Source organism: Corythoichthys intestinalis, chromosome 17, assembly GCF_030265065.1.
Source record: "Corythoichthys intestinalis isolate RoL2023-P3 chromosome 17, ASM3026506v1, whole genome shotgun sequence".
NCBI classification, from domain to species: domain Eukaryota; kingdom Metazoa; phylum Chordata; class Actinopteri; order Syngnathiformes; family Syngnathidae; genus Corythoichthys; species Corythoichthys intestinalis.
The window spans coordinates 41,430,706-41,455,675 of NC_080411.1; the positions used below are offsets into that span (position 1 = coordinate 41,430,706).

At 41.2% G+C, this 24,970-nt stretch overlaps 1 protein-coding gene across 8 annotated transcripts in view; it reads left to right on the forward strand.

The window, feature by feature from the left end:
• cacna1bb (calcium channel, voltage-dependent, N type, alpha 1B subunit, b) overlaps positions 1–24,970 on the forward strand; it is a 411,213-nt gene that overhangs the window by 201,445 nt on the left and 184,798 nt on the right. For all 8 annotated transcript variants that reach the window (XM_057818689.1, XM_057818692.1, XM_057818685.1 and 5 more), the window contains 3 exons: positions 11,911–12,014; positions 15,859–15,974; positions 16,053–16,142. In XM_057818689.1, coding sequence (XP_057674672.1) covers positions 11,911–12,014; positions 15,859–15,974; positions 16,053–16,142 — 310 coding nt within the window. The remainder of the gene's footprint in view (positions 1–11,910; positions 12,015–15,858; positions 15,975–16,052; positions 16,143–24,970) is intronic.

Below are 24,970 nucleotides of genomic sequence, written 5' to 3' on the forward strand. Positions count from 1 at the left end.
AAAAAACGAAAAACGAAATTCTGTTTTATTTGTGAGATGCGTGGTTGCGTTTTGTGTGATCACGTTTGTGACGATGCCTTTGTATATATGCATTAGGATAACAAATTAAAGCCTGTCTTTTGTAACGAATTCTCCCAGTTAATCAAGACTAAGAAGGATATTCAATAAACATTTATTGAATAAATATTTATTGAAATTAAAAGGATATTCAATAAACATTTATATCTTTTATATTTCTCCTCCTTAAGTCATCATCTTATCGTGGTGGAGGGGTTTGCGTGTCCCAATGATCCTAGGAGCTATGTTGTCTGGGGGCTTTAAGCCCCTGGCAGGTTCACCCATGGCAAACAGGTCCTAGGTGAGGGGCCAGACAAAGAATGGCTCACAAGACCCCTTATGATGGAAAAAAATACAGGATCCAAGTTTCCCTTGCCCAGACGCGGGTTACCGGGGCCCCCCTCTGGAGCCAGGCCTGGGGGTGGGGCTCGAAGGTGAGCGTCTGGTGGCCGGGCCTTTTCCCATGGGGTCCGGCCGGGCACAGCCCGAAAAGGCAACGTGGGTCCGCCTTCCCATGGGCTCACCACCTGTGGGAAGGGCCAAAGGGGTCGGGTGCGTAGCAACTTGGGTGGCAGCCAAAGGCGGGGGCCTTGGCGGTCCGACCCCCGGCTATAGAAGCTAACTCTTGGGACATGGAATGTCACCTCTCTGGCGGGGAAGGAGCCCGAGCTGGTGTGTGAGGCAGAGAAGTTCCAACTAGATATAGTTGGACTCTCCTCCATACACAGTTTGGGTTCTGATACCAGTCCTCTCGAGAGGCGTTGGACCCTCTTCCACTCTGGAGTTGCCCATGGTGAGAGGCGCCAAGCAGGTGTAGGCATACGTATTGCCCCCAGGCTTGGTGCCTGTACGCTGGCGTTTACCCCAGTAGACGAGAGGGTAGCCTCCCTCCGCCTTCGGGTGGGGGGACAGGTCCTGACTGTTGTTTTTGCTTATGTACCAAACAGCAGTTCAGAGTACCCACCCTTTTTGGAGTCCTTGGAGGGTGTACTGGAGAGTGCCCCCTCTGGGGACTCCCTCGTTCTGCTGGGGGACTTCAACGCTCATGTGGGCAATGACAGTGAGACCTGGAGGGGCGTGATTGGGAGGAACGGCCCCCCCGATCAGAACCCGAGCGGTGTTCTGTTATTGGACTTCTGTGCTCGTCACGGATTGTCCATAACGGACACCATGTTCAAACATAAGGGTGTCCATATGTGCACTTGGCACCAGGACACCCTAGGCCGCAGTTCGATGATCGACTTTGTGATCGTGTCATCGGACTTGCGGCCGCATGTTTTGGACACTCGGGTGCAGAGAGGGGCGGAGCTGTCAACTGATCACCACCTGGTGGTGTGTTGGCTCCGATGGTGGGGGAAGATGCTGGTCAGACCTGGCAGGCCCAAACGTATTATGAGGGTCTGCTGGGAACGTCTGGCAGAATCTCCTGTCAGAAAGGGCTTCAACACCCACCTCCGGCAGAACTTCTCCCTTGTCCCGGGGGAGGTGGGCGACATTGAGTCCGAGTGGACCATGTTCAGCACCTCCATTGTTGAGGCGGCCGATCGGAGCTGTGGCCGTAAGGGGGTTGGTGCCTGTCGTGGCGGCAATCCCCGAACCCGCTGGTGGACACCAGCGGTAAGGGATGCCGTCAAGCTGAAGAAGGAGGCCTATCGGGCCTTTTTGGCCTGTGGGACTCCGGAGGCAGCTGACAGGTACCGGCTGGCCAAGCGGACGGCGGCTTCGGCGGTCGCCGAGGCAAAAACTCGGACATGGGAGGAGTTTGGCGAGGCCATGGAAACGACTTCCGGATGGCTTCGAGGAAATTCTGGTCCACCATCCGGCGTCTGAGGAGAAGAAAGCAGTGCACCATTAACACTGTGTATAGGGAAGATGGTGTACTGCTGACCTCGACTCGGGACGTCGTGAGTCGGTGGGGAGAATACTTCGAAGCCCTCCTCAATTCCACCGACACGCCTTCCTTTGAGGAAGCAGAGTCTGGGGACTCTGAGGTGGGCTCTTCAATTTCTGGGGTTGAAGTCACTGAGGCAGTTGGTAAGCTCCTCGGTGGCAAGGCCCCGGAGTTCCTAAAGGCTCTGGATGTTGTAGGGCTGTCATGGCTGACACGCCTCTACAACATCGCGTGGACATCGGGGACAGTGCCTCTGGATTGGCAGACCGGGGTGGTGGTCGAATCTCGGATTCAGGAGGAGCAGTGTGGTTTTCGTCCCGGCCGTGGAACAGTGGACCAGCTCTACACCCTCGGCAGGGTCCTCGAGGGTGCATGGGAGTTCACCCAACCAATCTACATGTGTTTTGTGGATTTGGAGAAGGCGTTCGACCGTGTGCCTAGGGGAGTCGTGTGGAGGGTGCTCCGGGAGTACGGGGTACCGAGCCGCTTGGTAAGGGCTGTTCGGTCCCTGTATGACCGGTGTCAGAGTCTGGTCCGCATTGCCGGCAGTAAGTCGAATTCATTCCCAGTGAGGATTGGACTCCGCCAAGGCTGCCCTTTGTCACTGATTCTGTTCATAATTTTTATGGACAGAATTTCTAGGCGCAGCCGAAGCGTTGAGGGTGTCCGGTTTGGTGGCCTCAGCATTGCATCTCTGCTTTTTGCAGATGATGTGGTGCTGTTGGATTCATCAAGCCGTGACTTCCAACTCTCACTGGGGCAGTTTGCAGCCGAGTGTGAAGCGGTTGGGATGAAGATCAGCACCTCCAAATCCGAGACCATGGTCCTCAGCTGGAAAAGGGTGGCATGCCTTCTCCGGGTCGGGGATGAGATCCTGCCCCAAGTGGAGGAGTTCAAGTATCTTGGGGTCTTGTTCACGAATGAGGGTTGGAGGGAGCGGGAGATTGATAGGCGGATCGGTGCAGCGTCTGCAGTGATGTGGACTCTGCACCGGTCCGTTGTGGTGAAGAAGGAGCTGAGCCAAAAGGCGAAGCTCTCGATTTACTGGTCGATCTACGTTCCTACCCTCACCTATGGTCACGAGCTGTGGGTCGTGACCGAAAGAACAAGATCTCGGATACAAGCGGCCGAAATGAGTTTCCTCCGCAGGGTGTCCGGGCTCTCACTCGGTCATCCGGGAGGGGCTTGGTGTCGAGCCGCTACTCCTCTGCATTGAGAGGAGCCAGTTGAGGTGGCTCGGGCATCTGGTTCGGATGCCTCCTGGACGCCTCCCTGGAGAGGTGTTCCGGGCATGTCCCACCGGCGGGAGGCCCCGGGGTCGACCCAGGACACGCTGGAGAGACTATGTCTCTCGGCTAGCCTGGGAACGCCTTGGAATCCCGCCGGAGGAGCTGGCTGAAGTGGCTGGGGAGAGGGAAGTCTGGGCTTCCCTGCTAAAGCTGCTGCCCCCGCGACCCGACCCCGGAATAAGCAGAAGATAATGGATGGATGGATGGATGGATGGATGGATGGATGGATGGATGGATGGATGGATGAATGGATCTTTTATATTTGTGTGTCTGTTCTAACAAGGCGTATAGTGGATTTGACATTGATTTTAACAGATATGACAAAAAAATCGGAATTGTGCTTTTGCCTAAGTGACTATAATCATGCAGGGACACTGAAATGTAGAGTGTGTCATCTGCATAGGTGTGATAGGCGATGTCGCATTGTTCCATGATCTGAGCTAGAGGAAGTATATAGATGTTAAAAAAAAAAGTGGTCCAAGAATGGACCCTTGAGGAACCCCACATGTGAATTTGGTTCGTTCCAACTCATGGTTTCCGATTGACACAAATAAATCCCTATCATGTAAATAAGAATAGTGTCAGTGAGCCCTACCCACTGTTTCAATCTACTGAGTAGTATGTTGTGATCAACCGTGTCGAATGCGGCACAGAAATCCAATAGTAACAGAACAGATGGTTTGCCTGTGGCATTATTCCGACAAATATCATTTATGATTTGATGAGCACGGTCTCTGTGCTGAACCGTGGCCGAAATCCATACTGAAATGTGTTAAAAAGATTGTCTTGTATCATAAAAGCCTGGATCTGTTAAAAAAAAAAAAAAAAAACGATTCTGGTGTCAATATCGTTTCCAATATGGGACTAAAATGACTTCATTGGTATCTTCGAGTACTATGGAATAGCATGCAGATGCTGTGCAATATGTACTTTTCGAGATCTTTTTACCAACCGCTGGTCGCCCTACCCAAGATGGCTGCCAGCTACTGTGACGGTCACTTCTGTAATCCTCTATGTTCCTTAGGACATCCACCACATGGTGGGGTCTCTTTATGTTCACTTTCCTCTTCAGTTGCTCCCTACTTTTTGGGGAGTCAAGTGTGATCACGTGTGCGTGGTCCGTTGCACTCCCGAGTGACGAGCAGTTGAGCTGGATTTATTTATTTTTTTGTATTAAAAATGCATAAGTGGAAGTCTGCTCCTTTTTTACTTTTTTTCTTTTACTACTGTTTTTACTCATCCTGCCCTGCCACGCGTTACAAATGGCGTCTGAACATTTTTTCCCTGGACCTCAGTCAAGTTTTGGATCCGAGGGTGAGGTTGTTGGCGATCACTGTGCCTTTGAGGGTCAGAGTTTTCCCGACCGCGGCTGCGACATTGACGTGCGAGGCATCCGTCTATTTTTTCCATGTGATGGTCGACCGCTGTTTCAACATTGGTTTGGGATCCAACTTTTTCCTGGATCTTCAAGGCGATACGACCTCAGACCCAGATGTTGCCCCAGAATGGCGTCTGATTGGGCTAATCGTAAATGGACCAATGCCTTTCACACTGACAGACTTGACCTGGAGTGAGCCGTTTCTGGCCGTTGGCCATGTTTTGTGCTGCTCTTCTTTGTTTGTCATGTGTTGATTGATTTGGTTACCTTATTTGCCCATGTTTGTTGTTGAAATTGATGTTCATGTTTTTCAAAGCTTTTAAAGTTCAAAGAGAATTTTTTTACTGTGCATTAATTTTTTTTTCATATAATCTTTGCCCTATTTGCCTTTCAGCCTTTACAGTTGTCTATGTATAGGATACTACCGTATTTTTTGGACTATAAGTCGCAGTTTTTTTTATAGTTTGGCTGGGGGTGCGACTTATACTCAGGAGCGACTTATGTGTGAAATTATTAACACATTATGATATCATTTTACATGCTATTTTGGTGTTTTGGAGTGACACTGAAGGTTTGGTAAACTTGTTAGCATGTTATTTATGATATAGTTATCTGAATAACTTAATAGCTATGACCACGTTCGCGTTTTGCCTTTAGCAATGTGTGTTCAATTGTATTATTGACTTTTTTATATTGAAATGCATGCTTTTAGTTTGTGGCGCTTTCACGCACACGTGGGGGCACACTTGCACTTGTTTACGTGAAGAAGAGCGCTCACACGCCAGAAGAAGACCAACAGCTACGTAGCTCTGATTGAGTGGGCAAGTTAGCGAGACAGAAACACGGCTGCGAACCTACGTTCATTGTTTATGCTTGTAAAATATCTCTACAGAGGCAACGCCTGTGTGTATCATCTTTTCTGTTGTTGTTGTGTGTTTTCCACCCGCGATCGGACACTTAGAGCCAGTTGTGTGGTTGTTTGAACGATGCGCTAATGCTAGCGAATGCATGCTAACCGTTTGTGTCATGTCATTGCTGTAAAAGCACCTAATTATCATTTATTTACGTCAATGCGAACCTGTTTGGTATCGAGGACGAAATTGATTCAGCAACGGACGTCCAGCATCGTCATTTGGGAGTTTAGCTCGCTGAATAGCCAGTACCGAGCTGTAGCGTCCGGGTGAGGACAGTATATTCGCATTTCGTTGTTCATGCAATGTACACTGTACACTTATTCAGCATTTTGTTCTCTATTGTATTTTTTATATTAAATGATGATGATGATTTCAAGATGACATATCTGTTCTATGTGTTGGATTTTATCCCCCAAAAATGCGACTAATACTCCGGGGCGACTTATATATGTTTTTTTTCTCTTCGTTGGGCATTTTATGGCTGGTGCGACTTATACTCAGGTGCGACTTGTAGTCCGAAAAATACGGTATTTAGCTGTTTTATGGTTCATCTTCAGCTGTGTACGGCTATGGACAGCCTTTTTCTCATCAGGTAACGTTCACTTCTTCGGTCTCGGTGCTGAACCGTGGCCGAAATCCATACCATAATGAGTTAAAAAGATTGTCTTGTATCATAAAAGCCTGGATCTGTTAAAAAAAAAAAACGATTCTGGTGTCAATATCGTTTCCAATATGGGACTAAAATGACATCATTGGTATCTTCGAGTACTATGGAATAGCATGCCGATGCTGTGCAATATGTACTTTTCGAGATCTTTTTACCAACCGCTGGTCGCCGTACCCAAGATGGCTGCCAGCTACTGTGACGGTCACTTCTGTAATCCTCTTTGTTCCTTAGGACATCCACCACACGGTGGTGTCTCTTTATGTTCACTTTCTTCCTCAGTTGCTACCTAATTTTTGGGGAGTCAAGTGTGATCATGTGTGCGTGGTCCGTTGTACTCCCGAGTGACGAGTGGTTGAGCTGGATTTATTTATTTTTTGTGTATTAAAAGTTCATAAGTGGAAGTCTGCTCCCTTTTTTACTTTTTATGCACTCATCCTGCCCTGCCACGCGTTACACTACACACGTCACGTACTGTATGTAAAAAAAAAATATGTAAAAAAGGTGCGCTTGTCACTCTAATGATAATAGACATCCAATTGTTTGGCATCCAATCATCCTTCTGTCGTGAATTTTGAAGTTTATCAAGAGTAGACATGCGAGGGTGGCAGAGAATGACTGTTCGTTCATTAGTTGTGAGCCCTTCCACTTCAAATGGATCAGACAATGAGACAAGCAGACCAAGCCATGATAGCAAATAGTTTACCTTCAAGTGCAGTAATTAGGGGTGTAACGGTACACAAAAATCTCGGTTCGGTTCGTACCTCGGTTTTGAGGTCACAGTTCGGTTCATTTTCGGTACAGTAAGAAAACTAAATGCAAACAAAATATAAATGTGCTAGTTGTTTATTACACACCTTTGTGCTTTCAACAATACGAACAATAGCCTATACAAAGCTAGAATTCTGCTCAAAAAGTAGCGGGTATATAAAGATAATCCAACAACAATTTGCCATTCAGACCCCTCGTATTGGTCAACTTTCCTTCTGAAAGAAAGAATATAAAAGAAGTCCTGTGCTAAAGAGAAAAGCAATCCCAATGACAAAGATTTTAACATGTATTTTACAAATAAAATGCCTCAATTAATCATTTTTTTCCCTTATTGGTGGATTTTCTCAAGTTAAAGCGCCACACAGAAATTAATAAATTTAATTGTGCAAGCAGGATCGGTGTATTATTCTAATTATTTAATTACAGGTGTTTTAGCTCATTTCAATTTATCTTATTTAAATGGGCTAATATTTATTTTATTATGTGTTTATATTTTACAAATGTGATATCGTATTCAGTTATATCAGTTGTATAGTTTATGTTGTATAACTTTAGTTCCTATGTGAATATTAGTTCCTACTTGTTTTGTTGTGGTAGGAGGGTTTTGTATTGAACATGGGGCCGTGTTGGTTATTATTATAGCAGAGAAGACAGCAGTAAATCAACAAAGACAAGTCAACTGTGCCCCGATCTACCACTCAAGAGATCTGATGGACTCAAAAAGTGGGTTACGATTGCACATTAGTTTGAAAATCGACCGGATCCACCGTATTTTTACACGAGTGACTTCCGGTCTGCCCGATCCTAGCTACCGGTAGTAGTATTGACGCAGGAGGGTCACGTCTCGCGTCAAATAATAAACTCTGCCGTTCTTTTCATATGCGTCATGTTGAGCCGCTTCTGGGACGCGTCTAACACGCGGCCGCAATGCGACTGGTGTGCATTGGCTGATTGATTTTACCGCCCGCTACTGTCGTACCGTGTTGGTCCTCATTATAGTAGAGAAGACGGAGTAAATCTAAACAAAGAAACTGTAACCTGATCGACTCACAGCCTCGAAAAGTAAGGGTTACATTACGTCAGAAACCCGTTCGGTACGCCTCCGTTCTGAACAGAGCACCATGTACCGAAACGGTTCAATACAAATACATGTACCGTTACAGCCTTAGTAATTTAGTATTAAAATTTTGTTTTTTCTAAAATTAGCAGATACCACACAGTCGAATGTCGAAATTGGTATCGGGAGCCAAAGAATGCTATAGGTGTAACACTAGTTCATGGCACAAGATTCTTACTTGTGTTTACAAAATAACTCCGGGATAATTTTACTCCTATCCTCATGTTGTAGTTAGACAACATATGGGGTCATTTGAAGTACCTTGCTCAAAGCAACTTAGCGCATCAGCAGTTTTGTAATGAACAACATGAGTATTGCCAGCGGGCTCCTTCGCCAAATGCTTCGAAGGTGCCTCTCCGTTGGGAGCACAGTATAGTGTGGACTACGAGTCCATGGCCCTTGCACTTAAAAGGAGACTCGGCTCATTGCCCCAGATCAGTTTAAATGACACAGATGCTACATTTGCCTTTGGTCACACTTTGTCACAGAATTTTTTTTTTTTAAAAATGGGGCATTGAAACTGTCCTCTATGTTTTGAGTTTGTCTGGAGAGCATGAAAAAAACATTGGCCGCAGGTTTTGTACACGTCGTGCTCACGTAGGAGATGTTGAACATTTACCTGTAGATTATAGAGTACTTTTAATGATACATAATGCACTAAATGATGCAGAATGATGCAGAGAGGTTGAAAGGTTTTACTAAATGTGTCTACATGTGCAAATACACAAACACAGACACACACACCAATTTCAATGCAGGCGGAATCACAGATGTTGATGCCAAAGGCTGTTTGTGACATCGAATACACAAACCCTACATTCAGATATGACTTAAAGTATGATGAGCTGAAATAATGTCGATCATCCCTTTTAATATTTATGCTGTTTATCCTCTTTCGCGCATATATATGCATATTTCTTTCAAGTGTATTGCGATCCACACAATAATTTTAAGGGTGACAAAACATAAAGTACAGAACCACAAACTGCATAACAATATGCCACTACTGCATTTTCCACACTATAAGGCGCATAAGAGTATAAGGTTGAAGGAGATAGTACCTTTTCTCGTAGGCACCGTCTAACTGTTTGCATTACTCTAACACACTTAATATAATTAATCAGGGAATAGTATCGTTTCTCGTATTTGCTGTTTGACTGTTTGTATTACTCTAACACATCCAATATAAAATAAATAGCACTTATACCATTGTTTAAGGAAAATAAGCAGAATATAGGGCATTACAGATACACGACGCCTTCTTATCACGAAAGCCCAACGTGTGCGTCAAGAGCAAGATTGACGCACCAACACTTGCAATCAGTTCTCCTGAAGAGTCCAGAGCAAATGGCGGGACGCTCTGTCCCAACACAAGGAGCACCGGAGGACACCCGATATCCAACTGTAACACAATTGACAAGACTCCAAGAGCCCCTTTGACGCCGAGGTGGCAAAATCCACAACCCTCGTTGCCCGGACAACAGTAACTCCCGAATCCTTCTGTCCAATCCACAAACAGACAATAATCCCAAACACACCCTTCTTCCTGGCCACGGCCCGCTCCGCGAGAGCCTTCAAAAGACTGAGTGTTTATCTAACGGTTGTCATTTTTCTCAGGAACCTTTTGTTGACATGTCACAGGGTGACCTTGCCTCCCGCCTGAGTGTTTCTGTTTCGCCTTGCCGTTTTGATCGCTGTCAACCCGAATAAATTGTCAATTTGTTCTCGGTGAGCCTTCTTTAAGCCTTTCAAAATTGAGTCAGTACCAAGGGTTAAGACTAAGGTGATTTTGCCATACTGGCCAGATTGCCGGGGTCCCACTGGCCTGGCTCGTTGGATCTGCGCTAGTGCGGGTCCGGCAGTTCGGCTGGCGTGATTATGGCGGTCTGACTGGAAGGTCAGATTCCTTCAAGGTGCACCTTCAATGAATGGCTTATTTTAAAGGGAATGTCGGACTGAAAGAGTTGTATCCTCTAATAAGCCACAATTGTTCTCTTTTGCTAAAATATGTTGTTAGAAACATGTGCACTATTGCCATTGATTTAAAAATCTATATTATTTAATACATGTTTTGACCTACAGATGACGCCATGTTTTACGTGCAAAATGGACGCTCAGGGTTATGGCATAGTTTGTCACTAAAGGCCAAACTCCGCGCGTTCACCTTAGTCTTAACCCCTTGTACTGACTCCATTTTGAAAGTGGGAAAAAGTCTTTGAAACAAAAGTTGACAATTCATCCAGGTCGACAGTGATCAAATGGCAAGGCAAAACAGCAATAGACCCAGGCGATTAGGCAGACTGGCTCCAGGGTCACCATATCACAAGTCAACAAAAGATTCCTCAGAAAAATGACAATGATTAGTTAAACATTTTGAAGGCTCTCGCGAGGCCGGCTGTAGGCAGGAAGAAGGGTGTGTTTGGGCGTTGTTTAGGATTATAGTCTGTTTGTGGATTGGACAGGAGGATTAGGGACTGTTGTCAGGGCAACGAGGGTTGTGGAGTTTGCCACCTCAGCGCTACGTGACTGCTGAGTGTTCACTTCTCGGTCGCGGGTTCCTCCTTATCAGATGTTCCTTGTGTCAAGACAAGATGTCCTGCCATTTGTTCTGAACTGTCTGGAAGAACTGCTTGCGGGAGTTGGTGGTGCAGACGTGGGCTTGTAGATGTCTTGCCTCGACAGAGTCAATCTTGCTCAGTCAGCTGCATGACGCGCACGTTGGGCTTCCGTGGTCAGAAAGCATCCTTATCTTCAAGTTGTCTTGGCGCTGCAAGTTCTACTCATTCCAAGTGCAACTGTTCATAATATCAAATATATTCTGCTTTTTTTTTCTTAAACTATGATATAAATGCTGTTTATTTTATATTGGGTGTGTTATAGAAATACAAACAGTCAATGTTTTCTTGTGGTAGCTTTGAAGCAGATATTACTACATTTAAGTATTTTCTCAAGACATCTTTAGTATGTTCTGTACGTATTCATCTAAACAAAACAAGCTAAAAGCGCACGGTAGTACTTTGGGTGTCAAATTCGCTTCTTGTAGCACGTTTCGACGGAGTTGCATATTTTGGCAGACAGGGTTTCTACTGTCGTCTCGTCTCACCCCGTCTTTCCTGTTCATTTAGCTTTTGCTGCTCGTTTTGTGAAATATGGACAGTGCTGTCATGCTCATTAATGTTCCTCTCGGGTTCAAAATAAAAGGGTCGAACAGGTGACGTGTTTATGTCGCTAGTCATACTCTGGAAGCCCGGCAGCGTAACTGCCCTGCGACATCAACAACAATGGCGACCTGCTAGTTCAACAAATTTTACAAATTGTATTAATATCAAACTATTTTAACTCATAATAATGTTTATCTTTTAAGAACTACAAGTCTTTCTATCCGTGGGTCCCTTTAAAACTGTTTTCATATATAGGGCAACACTGCATTCTATGGCGCAGTAGTAGAAGTTGTTGGGGTTGCATTATGCATCCACAAAATGAAACTGCACTAAGGGGAATGTCATGCCGTGATTTACTAATACTGATTCATATATAACCGCATCGGATAATAAGGCGCACAATCGGCTTTTGAGAATATTGAAGGATTTTCGGTGCGTGTTACAGTGCGGAAAATACGGTACTCTAAAAACGAATTTCTGATTTCACATTATGTTCTGAGATTGACATGTTGTTTAAACATTTTGTTCTTTATAAGAAATAATAACTGATTTATGTTTCATTAAAAAATGCTTTTCCACCATGTGTTATGCTCTGAAAAGACTGAGAATAAGGCCTTGACTTTTTTTCACAAATTTCTAAAAATCGTCCTGCTGTCATCTGTTTTCAGACCAACGACGTGGCAGGAAACACATGGAACTGGCTCTACTTCATCCCTCTAATCATCATCGGCTCTTTCTTTATGCTCAACTTGGTACTTGGTGTCCTGTCAGGGTAAGAGCACTGAAAGAACAAAAATAGATATGCAGCATTGACTTTGGCATCTGATTGAGAACTAATTAGCTTTTACAACAATTTAATTTCAAGTCTCGAAAGGGTCTGGGTGGTAGGTGATTTGGAATGATGTACTTTTAAGAAAAAGAAGCAAGCCAGCAAGTTTATTTGTAGCATATTTTGTGTACAAGGCAATTCAAAGTGCTTTACAATAAACTGTAAAATACAAAAAGAAATGAGAGGTAAAATCAATATCACATTGAAATAATACTGAGATTGAAACAACTAAAAGGAGCTAATTAAATTACCATATTTTGCTATCTTATACTATAGGTCGCACCTGAGTACAGGTTGCACTAGCAAAAACATGCCCAAATAAAACCCTATACAGGTAGTCCCTGGGTTACGACGTGCCCGACTTACGTGATTTCGACTTTACGAAGCCGAAGTTTCGTTTGCCATTTTGTCTCCAGTCGTGTTTCTTTTCTTTTTTTTTTTAAAATTATTTTTTTTTAGTCTCCGGACTACCTATCATACCTGACAGTATCTTATATTTTTACCATATTTTATTAATATGACTTGTTCTGTCCTCACCATATGTGAAGTTGTTCAGCTTGGCAGACAGCAAACGGGGCAACTGCGGTTTTTGAAGCTTTTGACTTCCTTCACTTTTGACAATTTGCAAAGTTGCAACACACATATGTACACCTATGTTCAAAATGAAACACATTTTAACAAAAAACAAAAAAAAAACACTCTACACAAAACAATTGGTGTTAAACGTACAACTAGTCTGATCAATAAATAAAATTAGTAAATTAAATTAGCCAAATAAGCCTAACAAAAGTCTGATAGCTAAAATGCTACGAATGCAAACGTATTTACAATTCTCATAGCAAATCACGCATACAAATGTACCTTTAAACATAATTAAAAATGCATACACAAACATATATTAGTAGGGCTGTCAAAATTATCACGTTAACGGGCGCTAATTAATTTTTTAAATTAATCACGTTAAAATATTTGACACATTTAACGCACATGCCCCGCTCAAACAGATTAAAATGACAGCACAGTGTCATGTCCACTTGTTACTTGTGTTTTGTTGCCCTCTGCTGGCGCTTGGGTACGACTGATTTTATGGGTTTCAGCACCATGAGCATTGTGTAATTATTGACATCAACAATGGCGAGCTACTAGTTTATTTTTTGATTGAAAATGTTACAAATTTTATTAAAATGAAAACATTAAGAGGGGTTTTAAGATAGAATTTCTATAACTTTTAACATTTATCTTTTAAGAACTACAAGTCTTTCTATCCATGGATCGCTTTAACAGAATGTTAATAATGTTAATGCCATCTTGTTGATTTATTGTTATAATAAACAAATGCAATACTTATGTACAGTATGTTGAATGTATATATCTGTGTATATTTCTATCTTTCCATTCAAACAATAATTTACAGAAAATTATGGCATATTTTATAGATGGTTTGAATTGCGATTAATTATGATTAATTGATTTTTAAGCTGTGTTTAACTCAATTAAAAATTTTAATCGTTTGACAGCCCTATATATTAGCTGACACAATTTACAGCCTTATGTGGGCCAAACCATAGTGCAGCTGTCCTTATAGCCATGTCAGATAAGTCTACTATTCTTATCAGTCGTAGAAGCCAAGGCGACAGTCCAACCACACCCAATGCTGCCACCTGAGGGCAGTGTATCCTCCATCATTAAACAAAATACAGTGTTACCTCGACATACAGTCGCTTCCACATCCGACGTAAAATTTGACTCGCCATTTGTTTCTACATCCGACGATATGCTCCAAATACGACGACATAAGACGGGTGCACGTCGGATTTTCTTGTGAGAGAAATCAACACAGGTTCCAAGAAGGCTAGTGCAGGTGGTGAAGGGAAAAAGGTTATGCTTACCCAGAGGGCACCTCCCAGTGTCAAAACACAGAGGCGCAATGAAAGACAGCCGGCCACGGTGGAGAGCCAGCCCGAAAGCCGCCGGGGAAGAAGCCTTAGTCCGCCGGGCGAGGGGGCCCCGTACCCGCGAACCGCGGCACTTTCGCGCGATTTATTTCAGAATTTGCGCAATACAACATGCCTACTGTCCGCGCCAGTCAGCCACGCGGTGCGTTCAGGTACAGCAAAAAACGGCCGACACATTAGAAGCGATTCATTACATTATTACAGGAATTATTATTATTGTATTAGTCCAGTTTTTATTAATAATTTATGTGTTTTGCTATATGTAATTGCCATTTGTAATAGTACCAGCAGTATTTATTAAGGGTTTAGTGTAGGTTTTTGGACTGTGGAATGAATTAATGGAATTATAATGTATTCTTATGGGAAAATTCTGCTTGACATACGACCATTTCGACTTACAAACAAGGTCCTGGAACGAATTAACTTTTTATGTAGAGGTACTATTGTACAATACTTTCAAACAGTTATTTGAGATTTAGGGGGTATTTAGGGGTTCTTAAAGGGTTAATTGTGATTTACGCGGAAATTCGGGTGACGTCACCAGCATAGGAACGGAACTCGTTCATAACCTGGGGACTACCTGTATAAGTCGCACTGGAGTATAAGTCGCATTTTTGGGGGGCATTGTTAAATTTTTTTCAGAAACCAAGAACAAATGTTATATATTAACATAATAGTATTAAAATGTAGAACAACAGGCAAAATAGGCATCGATTAATGCAGTACTTGTTAGGGTCCGGAATGTAAATTTTTAAGATAAGTGTCCTAAAAAACATAACATAACAAGCAGGTTGTGGTCAGTGGGGAAGAAAAACATGTAGGTCACACTTGTGTTTTAGTCACAGGCCCAGTCAAACTGTGAAAAAGAGCGACTTACAGTCTGGAAAATATGGTAAAAACATTGTGTAAGTTCCCTGAAAAAAGAAATGCTTTCAGCATGGATTTAAAGTTGTCTAAAGTTAGGGATATTTTTATCTCTATTGGCAGTTTATTCCATTTATTTGCAACGTGACAGCTAAATAATTCTCCATGTTTGGTCTGGACTCTGAGCCAATTCAAAGTCGAACAAGTCACAAATGTATTCTGGTCCTAAATCATTCTGGGATTTGTAGACAATCAGTAGGGTTTTGTAATCTATTCTCTGGTTGACTGGAAGTCAGTGAATGTAGGAATCTCAGAAGTTGTGTAATGTGTTCGGACTTCTTAGTTCTAGTTAAAACTCTAGCAACAGCATTTTGAATGAGCTGCTGCCGTTTGATGCTCTTTTTAGATGGTCCTGTTAAGAGACCATTATGGTAATCCAGTTTGCCGGAAATGAAGGAACAAAATTTGAAGGATTTGCATTTTTACCAACATTTTCACCCCTTCTCTAATCATAATGTATGCTTGTATTCGTTGTGGTTTTAACTAGCTTTTTAAAATCGGTCATATGATCTTTTTCCTTGTCAATTTTTTTTCAATTATATCCAATTTAGTACTGCAGATAAACATCTGTAAATGGGTTAAACCTTGAAGTGAGGGCAGTCTTTTCAATGGTAGCAAACACAATCATAAAATCACGCATATAATCCAAATAATTACCAGAATACCCATAAACAAGGAGCTGTTTCAATTACCTTGCCATAAACAGCTGCCAAATTTAGTGCTCAGTTAATTATAATTTTATCAGTTGGGGTCTGACGTGTGCTACTTCACAGAGGTGTCAGATTTGAATCAGCTGTAGGGTAAAAACAAGCTGGCATGAACATGCACCAGGCATTTAAAAAACAGGAAACGCCAAATGAATTTCTTTAACTTTTGTGGTTATTAAAGCACCAATGTCATTCCGACAGAGAGTTCGCCAAAGAAAGAGAGCGTGTGGAGAAGAGACAAGAATTTCTGAAGCTTCGAAGACAGCAACAAATTGAAAGAGAGCTCACCGGATACCTGGAATGGATCTGCAAAGCTGGTTGGCTCTGTCCCTCTACCTGTGCTACTTATGAAATAACCCAAAATGTTGAAAACATTCCGTTTGTTCCTTCTGTAGAGGAGGTGTTGCTGGAGGAAGAGTATGAGAATGCAGTAGAGAAGTCACCACTGGATGGTGCGTGGTACAAGAGGAAAAAAAATCTGCCAGGTGAAAGCAACACTGCAACATTTATTTTAGGGTTTTCACACCAATATTACCAGGAACACGTAGCTGATCATATGGCCTAGCACAGCAGCCTACAATAAAATAAAATAAAGGGGAAAAAAAGATCATGTAGAAATAACTTGGTGTACTAGATTAATATTTGCCATTTAATAGCCTCAATATTTTTTTAAATTTATTATGCAGCATACAGGAAACACAATCCATACCAGAGTTTACATGAATATTACCAACAATTAAGTATATTTACATTATTAGCTTTTAGGAATGAGACTGAACTAGGCTTGCACACAAAATTTCATTTTAACATCGCCATCGCAATGTGCACATGTGCAATCGTCACATCGCAGGACGTGCAATTTTTTTTTTTTTTTTTTGACTTGTTAATTTTTGTTTTACTTCATAAAAGCAGCAAGTGTGCAGATCCTGGATCCCTTTTATATTTGGAAGCCTGGATTAAACAGCATCATATAAATTCGCGATGTCTCCGATCCGATCATGTTTTCAGAAATCAGGCCGATCGCGCCATTTTTCAGAGGATCGGTATCGGGTGAAAAGGATCGGGCTTTTAATTTAAAGGGATCCTCTATTTTTAAGACAAGTAATTCTTATAAGATAAATGTTAGTATGAGTTATCATAATTTGGTATTAAAACCCCTCTTAATGTTTTTGCTTTAATAAAGTTTGTAAAATTATTTTAAGTGATAGGTCGCCATTGTTGTTACGTCGCAGTGCGTGACGTCACTGGCCCCGATGCCGAAATTCCAGCGTGGCACTAGTTAGCTTTCCCAACATGTCGTCAGTTCTACCCTTCCTATTTGAACCAGATCTGAAAAGTGAAGAGCAGGACAGCACTGTCGGTCGTTCACAAGACGAGCTTCAGGGAAAAATGCGTGCAGCAAATACCTGATCAGACAAAAGTTGGGCAAAACTGGTGATGCACTCGCTGTCTCAATGGCAACAGAGCGACAGAGTGCTATTGGGAACTCGGGTTGGGAGCAGAGTGTTGGGAACTCCGGTTTTATTAGCTGATATTCAAGGTAAGCGTATTGCGTTTTCAAACATCCCAATATAATTATGTAGATTGTTAGCATCCAGAGCTGACGTGTGCTTTACATACAGTACAGGCCAAAGAGCACACCTTGTGTAATCCATGTCTTGTACATTGTAATGCGTAGTAGGTAGGATACGTATATAAGTACCAAAAAGGGGAGAAGCGTCCACTTATGCACATTTATTCACAAAAAATAATATTTCCACTTTGACCACTCTTCACTGGGGAGCTCAGCAGTACGCAAACTCGTGTTCCCTGACGAACTCCAACATTGTTGGAAGGTCCATGTCAGTCACTGTCGTCACTGTAGCGTGCCATAGTGCTTTAATTATATAGTATGATTTGGTGACAACCCCCACGAAGAATAGTCAACAAAAAAGATCGCAATAGTAATCCAAATCCGCGTTTTTACTCACTCGAAGATCCAGGAATTAGACCGATCCCATGGCAATGTTCCAGCCGCGATCAGGCCGTCGATTCCACAAAATAGACTGATCCGAAAAGCCGCGGTGGGACCGACGAATCAAAACAATGGACAGATCCGAAACCAGTATTGCAGACGCAGTGGGACCTCGCTTGACTGAGGATCCAGGATACATGTTCGGGCGCCAGTTGCAACGGGTGGTGGGTAGGATACGTGCATACAGGGACCAAAAAGGGGGAGAACCTTCCACTTATGCACATTTATTCACTAAAAATAATAATTCCACCTTGCCCACTCACTTCACTCCCCTTGTTTCCATTTGACTGGAAATTATATCCAAAAGCAGCACATCGTGGCATTTTACTTTAGGGATGTCCCGATCCAGGTTTTTGCACTTCTGATCCGGTACCGATATTGTTTTGCACTTCCGATCCGATACCAATACTGGCCGATACCGATACCGGCCTATCTGAGCATGTATTAAAGTTTAAAGTTATTTAGCCTCCTTACTTAGTTGTCAGACTCATGTTTAAAAGGGTTTTAGTACTCTTGATAACAACTAGCCAGCTGAATTAGGTGAGTTTGAATAACACACAATGGTTGGTAACAAGAAACTGACCTGTTTATTCAGTGACAAACACAAAACATTATAAATGACAAACAGAAATGGCATAGTCAGTCAGTAAAACGTGCAAATAATATTGTAAACTGTCAGTGGAAAATCCCACAAACCCCCCAAGCTATTAGATGCTTTTAATGTTTCGTGCATTAGTTACAAAAATTGTATAAAAAGCCTCTCAGGTTTAAATAAACGACTATTTCAGTATCAAGTTTACATTTTAAAAGAGTAAATAAAATACTCCAGTCCCCATTCTGTGTCGGCACCTTTGAACTACATTCAATTAATTTCATTTTGCGAATCAACTGTTTAAGTTGTTAAAATTGTTCCCGTTATTCCATAATTTCCCTTCTGTCTACTATTGACATGTGAAAGTTTTAAAACTGTTTTGAAGATAGATTCAAGTCAAGATTTTGCCGATTTAGGAGTATACTGCTCCCCTTGTGTGTGTAAGCGGACACAAGTTCACAGCAAGCCAAACTCCATTCAAAAATGAACGCGGGAGTCAGGAAATAGCATCCAAGCTCCAGGTGCTTTTATTTAGCTGCACTGTCACATCCAAAAATGAACCCAGGTGAAACTAAAAGAAATAGAATGTACAGAACGAAAATGATTAACAGGTTTGACTATCCATATGCTATATATGTCAAATATATACGAAGCCAATTCCCATACAATGCCTCTCAATATTCTAATATGCAAATGAAGCATGCACCAGGTGCCAAAGTTTACAAAGTGGTCAAAACGCTCCAAATATGGCACATAAATCGCTAAATACTAGATATAAAAAATGTTGTACTTACAGACGATGCCTTCGAAGGCGCAAACAACACGACAAGTTTAGGATAGCGTGAGCACAGTAAACAATGCTGCCAAGCTCTCGTCAAACGGTGGACTGACGAAACGACTACAAACATGGCCGCCGCGCTACTTCTTTCCTGTCCGACGGCTGTCAAAATAACAGCAGAAACGAAAAATGCACATGGTAAATCGCGAAATGAAGGGCAGAACAAGTAATATTTTAGATAAAAAGTTAATTAGGTTCGCTTGGAAGGTTCACTACAACAGCCTACAAGGGAAGTCTCCTGCTTTAAGATGGCGGCTGTTTACTAACGCACCTAGTTTTCAATGCATGTGTATGTCGCTAAAATGCTTGATTAGGTTGGTTGTATTAAAACTTCTTATAGCTTTACCACCACGCTTGACTTTATTGTGGCATATGTTGCACTCTGCCTCTTCGTCTTTGTCGTCCTTTAAGGTGAAATGATCCCACACAGCTGACATATTTACAGATAAAGTCTCTCGGTAAATTGGGAGACGGTAATGTAGTGTGTTGAAGGTGTGCCTTAAAATGCGGACCAGATTTTAGGGAAACCGAAGCAAAAACTGGAATGGATTATGTATATTGGTGCGCCGGACCGGATTTAAAAAAAAACTGGATCGGAAGTCTGGATCGGAATTTTTCCGTGTCGGCTGATCCGATACCGATCCGCATTTTTGTGCCCATATCGGCGTCCGATCCGATCCAAATATCGGATCGGGACATCTCTATTTTACTTCGCAAGTTTAGGCAGCAATAAGCAATTATTGAACACACTACACATTTGGAAAGATGCCATTGACGTCATCACTGCGAGCCCGCAAACCATGGCGTCAACTAACAGTCAAAATATGTACTAAATATTATAAAATTTTGCTATTGATTTAACATTTTATGTGTTTCTGACAACATATTTTAGTACAAGAGAACAATTGTGGTTTATTAGAGCCTACATGTATTTAAGTTAGAGGATCACTTTAAAAAGTATATTCATGTTTTTCTGCTTCATGCTCATACAGCGCCACAGCCTCTCACCCTTCCACCTAAGCACTGCGACCAAACTGTTTTTCTAGATCACCAGCGCAGCCTGCATTTGGTACATAATCTTAGCGATGAATGACAGGTTTGTAGCTTTGATCGGGCCAGAGAAGCCTCGGTAGCTCTACGATCAAAAGCACGAATGTGTTAATCATCGTTAAACGTGCAACCCAGTCTGAAGTGTGCTGTGCCAACTCTTTTATTATGTAATTGAGAGGTTGTTCTCGGCAGCGGCAGCGTCAAAGCGTGAGTGAATTTGAGTGGACTCCCTCAATGAAGCATTTAATATAGACAAGCCTTTTTCTTATGGAGGACCAGGTGTGCAGAAATTAGATAAATAAATACACAATTAAACAAATAATTAAAAGTGTCATTAAAATGCTTCTATTTCACTATATATTTATTTCAACATTTATTTATTTATTCAATTTTTTATTTATTTCAATTTTTATTTCCATATTTATTTATTTCAACATTTATTTATTCCAGTATATATTTATTTATGTAAATTTTATTTACTTATTTAAATTTGTATTTATTTATTTAAATGTTTGATTAAAGGTATAGCGTTAAACGTGTTACAATGAAAAATGTAGGTACACCACATTTTGTGCTGGTGCACCTTGAAAAGAAAGTTAGGTGCAACCAGTGCAACCAATGCAAAAAGTAAATGTGGAGCCTTGGCAGTACATATCGCAATGTTATTTTTTTCTAATATCGTTCAGGCCTATCCCAAACAGAGCTATTCAAGTTATCTGTTGAAAAATCTTCTACTCTTAATATCGCAATACAATATCACAATAATATTGCAAACCCACCTAAAAATCGCAATGATAGTTTTTTCCCCCCCAATATTGTTAAGGCCTACAGTGAACTATACCCTGCAATTAAAAAAGGGAGCATTGCACATCCGTAGTGAACGTAATGAAAGGGTAAATTAAACGTAAGCTTCAGCAGTATGCAGGAATAAGCAATATTAACTCATTCTGTTGATATCTTTATTGTGCAATGCAAACATATGAGACAATTAGTTCATGTATCTGGCTCTGATGCACACAGTTGGTGCTTTCTGCTGAGGTCTCTGGAATACCAAGAGCCCCGTAATGCCAATTTAACGCACACACACAAAAATGCATAAAGCTGTAGTCTGGCCACTCTTAAAAATGTTCATACATATACTGTATGGTGCATACCTGGTTCGAATGAACGTTCATTTTTTGGCAGCCCTCACACTTCAAATGGATTGGACGTTTAGCCACTTCAAAAGTTTGGTACATACATCATTCAATTCAATTCGGAGGTCACGTTTCGATGCGGGTGCGGTACAACAGGAAAAACAGTAAGTTTTATCACAACGTTTGAAAGCTGAATTTTTTTCTATTTAGTAAAAAGCAGCTGTTATTAAAGTACAAAATAAATATGAAAATATCAAACGTGTGACTTTGTTTTTATTGTTGTCACATTCTTTAATTCACAGTTTATGTGCAAAAATAGGCAACACACCCTTTTCTGCAGGGACTGACTGAGGCAACAGTTAAAGGTAGCACTCACCAGCTGGCAACTTTGGTAATTGGTAACTTCCCCAGTAGAGTTTTTCTTCTTTTTCCCGCAATGTTGGTTGTTGGTTTAGGACCATTACCTCTACCGCCCCCTGGAGTGCAGGAGGACTAGCACTGACATAGATTTTTAAATTATTTTTTCACTCAAACATATTTGCCGTCTGACTACGTGGACCAAACTGTGATGCCTAAACACAAATATCGTTACACTCTTTCTATGTATGGTGGAAAACACTCAGGTGACTTGAAGTTCTGCTCTGAGACCCCCAATTTAGCCAATTTTCAAAATTGTCCGATATGCATGTGTGATATATAATTGGGAACATTTAAAATCTAAATTTTCTGGGGGTAGAAAAATTTTGAGCAGGAGGGCATTTAAAATATATATTTTTTTTAAACAGTAAAACCCAATCTGGAGGTGAGAGCACGCGAGAACAGAATTACAGACGCCATGACTTTAACGAGATATTATCGCGTACCTACTTTGTTTCGATCCAAAAACTCCATGTAGCATGTATCACTGAGTGTCAAGACACAGCCGTGAATGGCCACAGCTGGATTTTTTTGGGATTTTATGGGTGAAACATGGTAATATAACAAGGGTCGCGTGCAAAAATCGCAGACATCAAGGAGTGGTCGAGATTTTCTTTTTCATATATTTACCCTTTTAAAAGTTTTTTTTTTTTTTTCAACTTTTTTTTTGTTTGGATCAATTATTTATCATCTAACATATCGGAGAAAATGCGACAGTAACAAAAAAAATACAATTAAGCGATAGTTATGAGGTAGATATCCGTGACTTTTTTACAGACGCCATTTCTTTCATTGTGACATAATTTGTTTTTTAAGTTTAAAATATGTGAGTGAATAATTTTTTAAAAGAAATGTGAAACATCAATGAATGATTCTAAGCTAAAAATGAAAGACATTTTGAATAATAAATATAATTACCTTTGTTTTATGGCTGGGTTGAAACAAAAGCGGTTGCGCCACCTCTGTAAACGGGGGTTTTCAGGGTAAAACGGACAAATTAAGAATAGTTCAGGGGCTTAATGTGCCATGAATCTGCTATGGCAGCATATACTGGACTGTCTCAGAAAATTAGAATACACAATATTCTAATTTTTTGAGACAGTCCTGTGTATATATACAGGACTGTCTCAGGAAATTAGAATACACAATATTCTAATTTCCTGACTGCCTCAGGAAATTAGAATATTGTGTATTCTAATTTCCTGAGACAGTCCTGTATATATACACAGGACTGTCTCAAAAAATTAGAATATTGTGTATTCTAATTTCCTGAGACAGTCCAGTAGACATATTGTTCTATCAAACACAACGGTTGATTTAGCTTAAAAAACAGCAGTTTCTTTTAAAGAGGAGTGCAAGAGCAGAAACTGCTTTTTCAGTCTTGTCTGTGTTTTCCGCCATATCCATTGTTTTTTTTCTCAAAAAACATAGTATTGGTTAGGATTGGGCATCAACAATCGAGCATCGATGGGACCTGGTTCTAACATTCCGATGCTCCCGGAACCGTTCAAATGTTTAAATCTCGATTCCATGTTTCGATGCCCTGACCGCCGATCGGAAAAAAATTGCTGCCAAAAACCAAGAAGAAGAAGACGCCACAAGAAGCGTTTGATTGTGCATTGGATTAGGCAGTAAATGATGGATGGATGGATGGATGTAATATTACAAGAATAAATTGTATTATTACGTTGGGCTATGGTCGATATCACATGTACTGTATATAGAACTAGATGCGAAATGACAGACTCGGCGGTGTTAAAACATTTAAAAAGAACTAAATGCGAAATGACAGACTCGCTGGCATTAGTAAACAGCCCCGATCTTAAAGCAGTAGACGCCTCCGTTAAAATCAACAGTATTTAAAGCCTTGTTGTTTTAGAATTTGTTGTGTTGCTTATTTAGAAAGAAGCAGCCATATGAAGCATTCGATTACTTTTTTAACATAGCATCACATAGCATCCTAGCCAGACGCTCTCATCTCTTCTTCTCCGCATTATATGTACACACTCCTACAGCGCCTCTCACTGGCCTAACTGGTATTGTCACAACATAAACATTGCATGTGTCTGTAAACACAAGTTATAATCGGTTTTGCAAATAAGGACATCTCATCATTTTGCCTCATCTAAATTTAATTATAATCAATAGAAGAATTTATACTAATACTTTGTCGTTGCTCCCAGCTAAGGTACCTGTATGGCAAAAGAATATGAGTAAATGTTTTCTCCGTGAGCTTTTGAAAAATTAAACATCTTTGTGAAAGTGCACTCTGTGGAAAGAAACTTTATCACATTCACGTTCAAAAATGATATTTATATAAGTTAAAAATAGCCCTGTGAGAACTTCATATAATTAATAAATTGCATATTAAGTGTATTAATAGTAAATAATCAAATAATAATACATTTTAAATTCATATAATTTAAAAACAAAAATTGAGAAGTTAAGACATTAATATAAACTAATACATTTTTAAACTATTATTTGCCTCTTTTTTTTTTTTTTAATCCTGCCTCTTAAAAGAATCGGAATCGAGAATCGTTCGGAACCGGAATCAAAACATGGAATCGGAACAGGCACCGGAATCGTTCAATTTCAAACGATGCCCAACCCTAGTATCGATACAGTATCAGCATCAGTCAATACGCACGACAGGGTGTCGGAATGGGTATCGGGACACAAAAAAACAGTATCTTTGTAACACTAACAATTCCCAAACTACTGTGTAAAAACCAATTGACTGACCAAATTGAATGAAAGCAGTGTTGCCTTATTTCGCCTTTACTTACATGAAGAGGATTAAGGTGTCTGAGTCTCTCTTTGTAGAAAATTCTCTCAGATGTTGTTATTCAGAATTTGAATGCCAGTTTTAAGTAGCGAGAGGTAAAAATGTCAATTGCTATTGATCTACTAATCCTAGGATGAGGGGAAATAAAGGAATTAGAATGTGTTGATGCTTCGAAACAACTCCTTGTTAGAATCTTTTAGGTTTCACTTTCTGGCCGACAAGTTTAAAGGTTATCATTGGTTGGAAGTGAAACGAGTGTCACATTGAGTGATGAAGCTGGAAGCTGAAATCATGCTCTGTTTAGCCCTTTCTGCGCATAAATTATGACTTTTTTTAAACACTCAGGACACCTATTTCACTCATTGGCTATTTGATTGAGATTCAAAATGGATGGGACGTCTAGCGCCTTTATCTGCATTGAAAATGAGCATTCACAGCCAAGACTGGCCTTGTTTGAATGGCATGCGAAGAGTTAAAT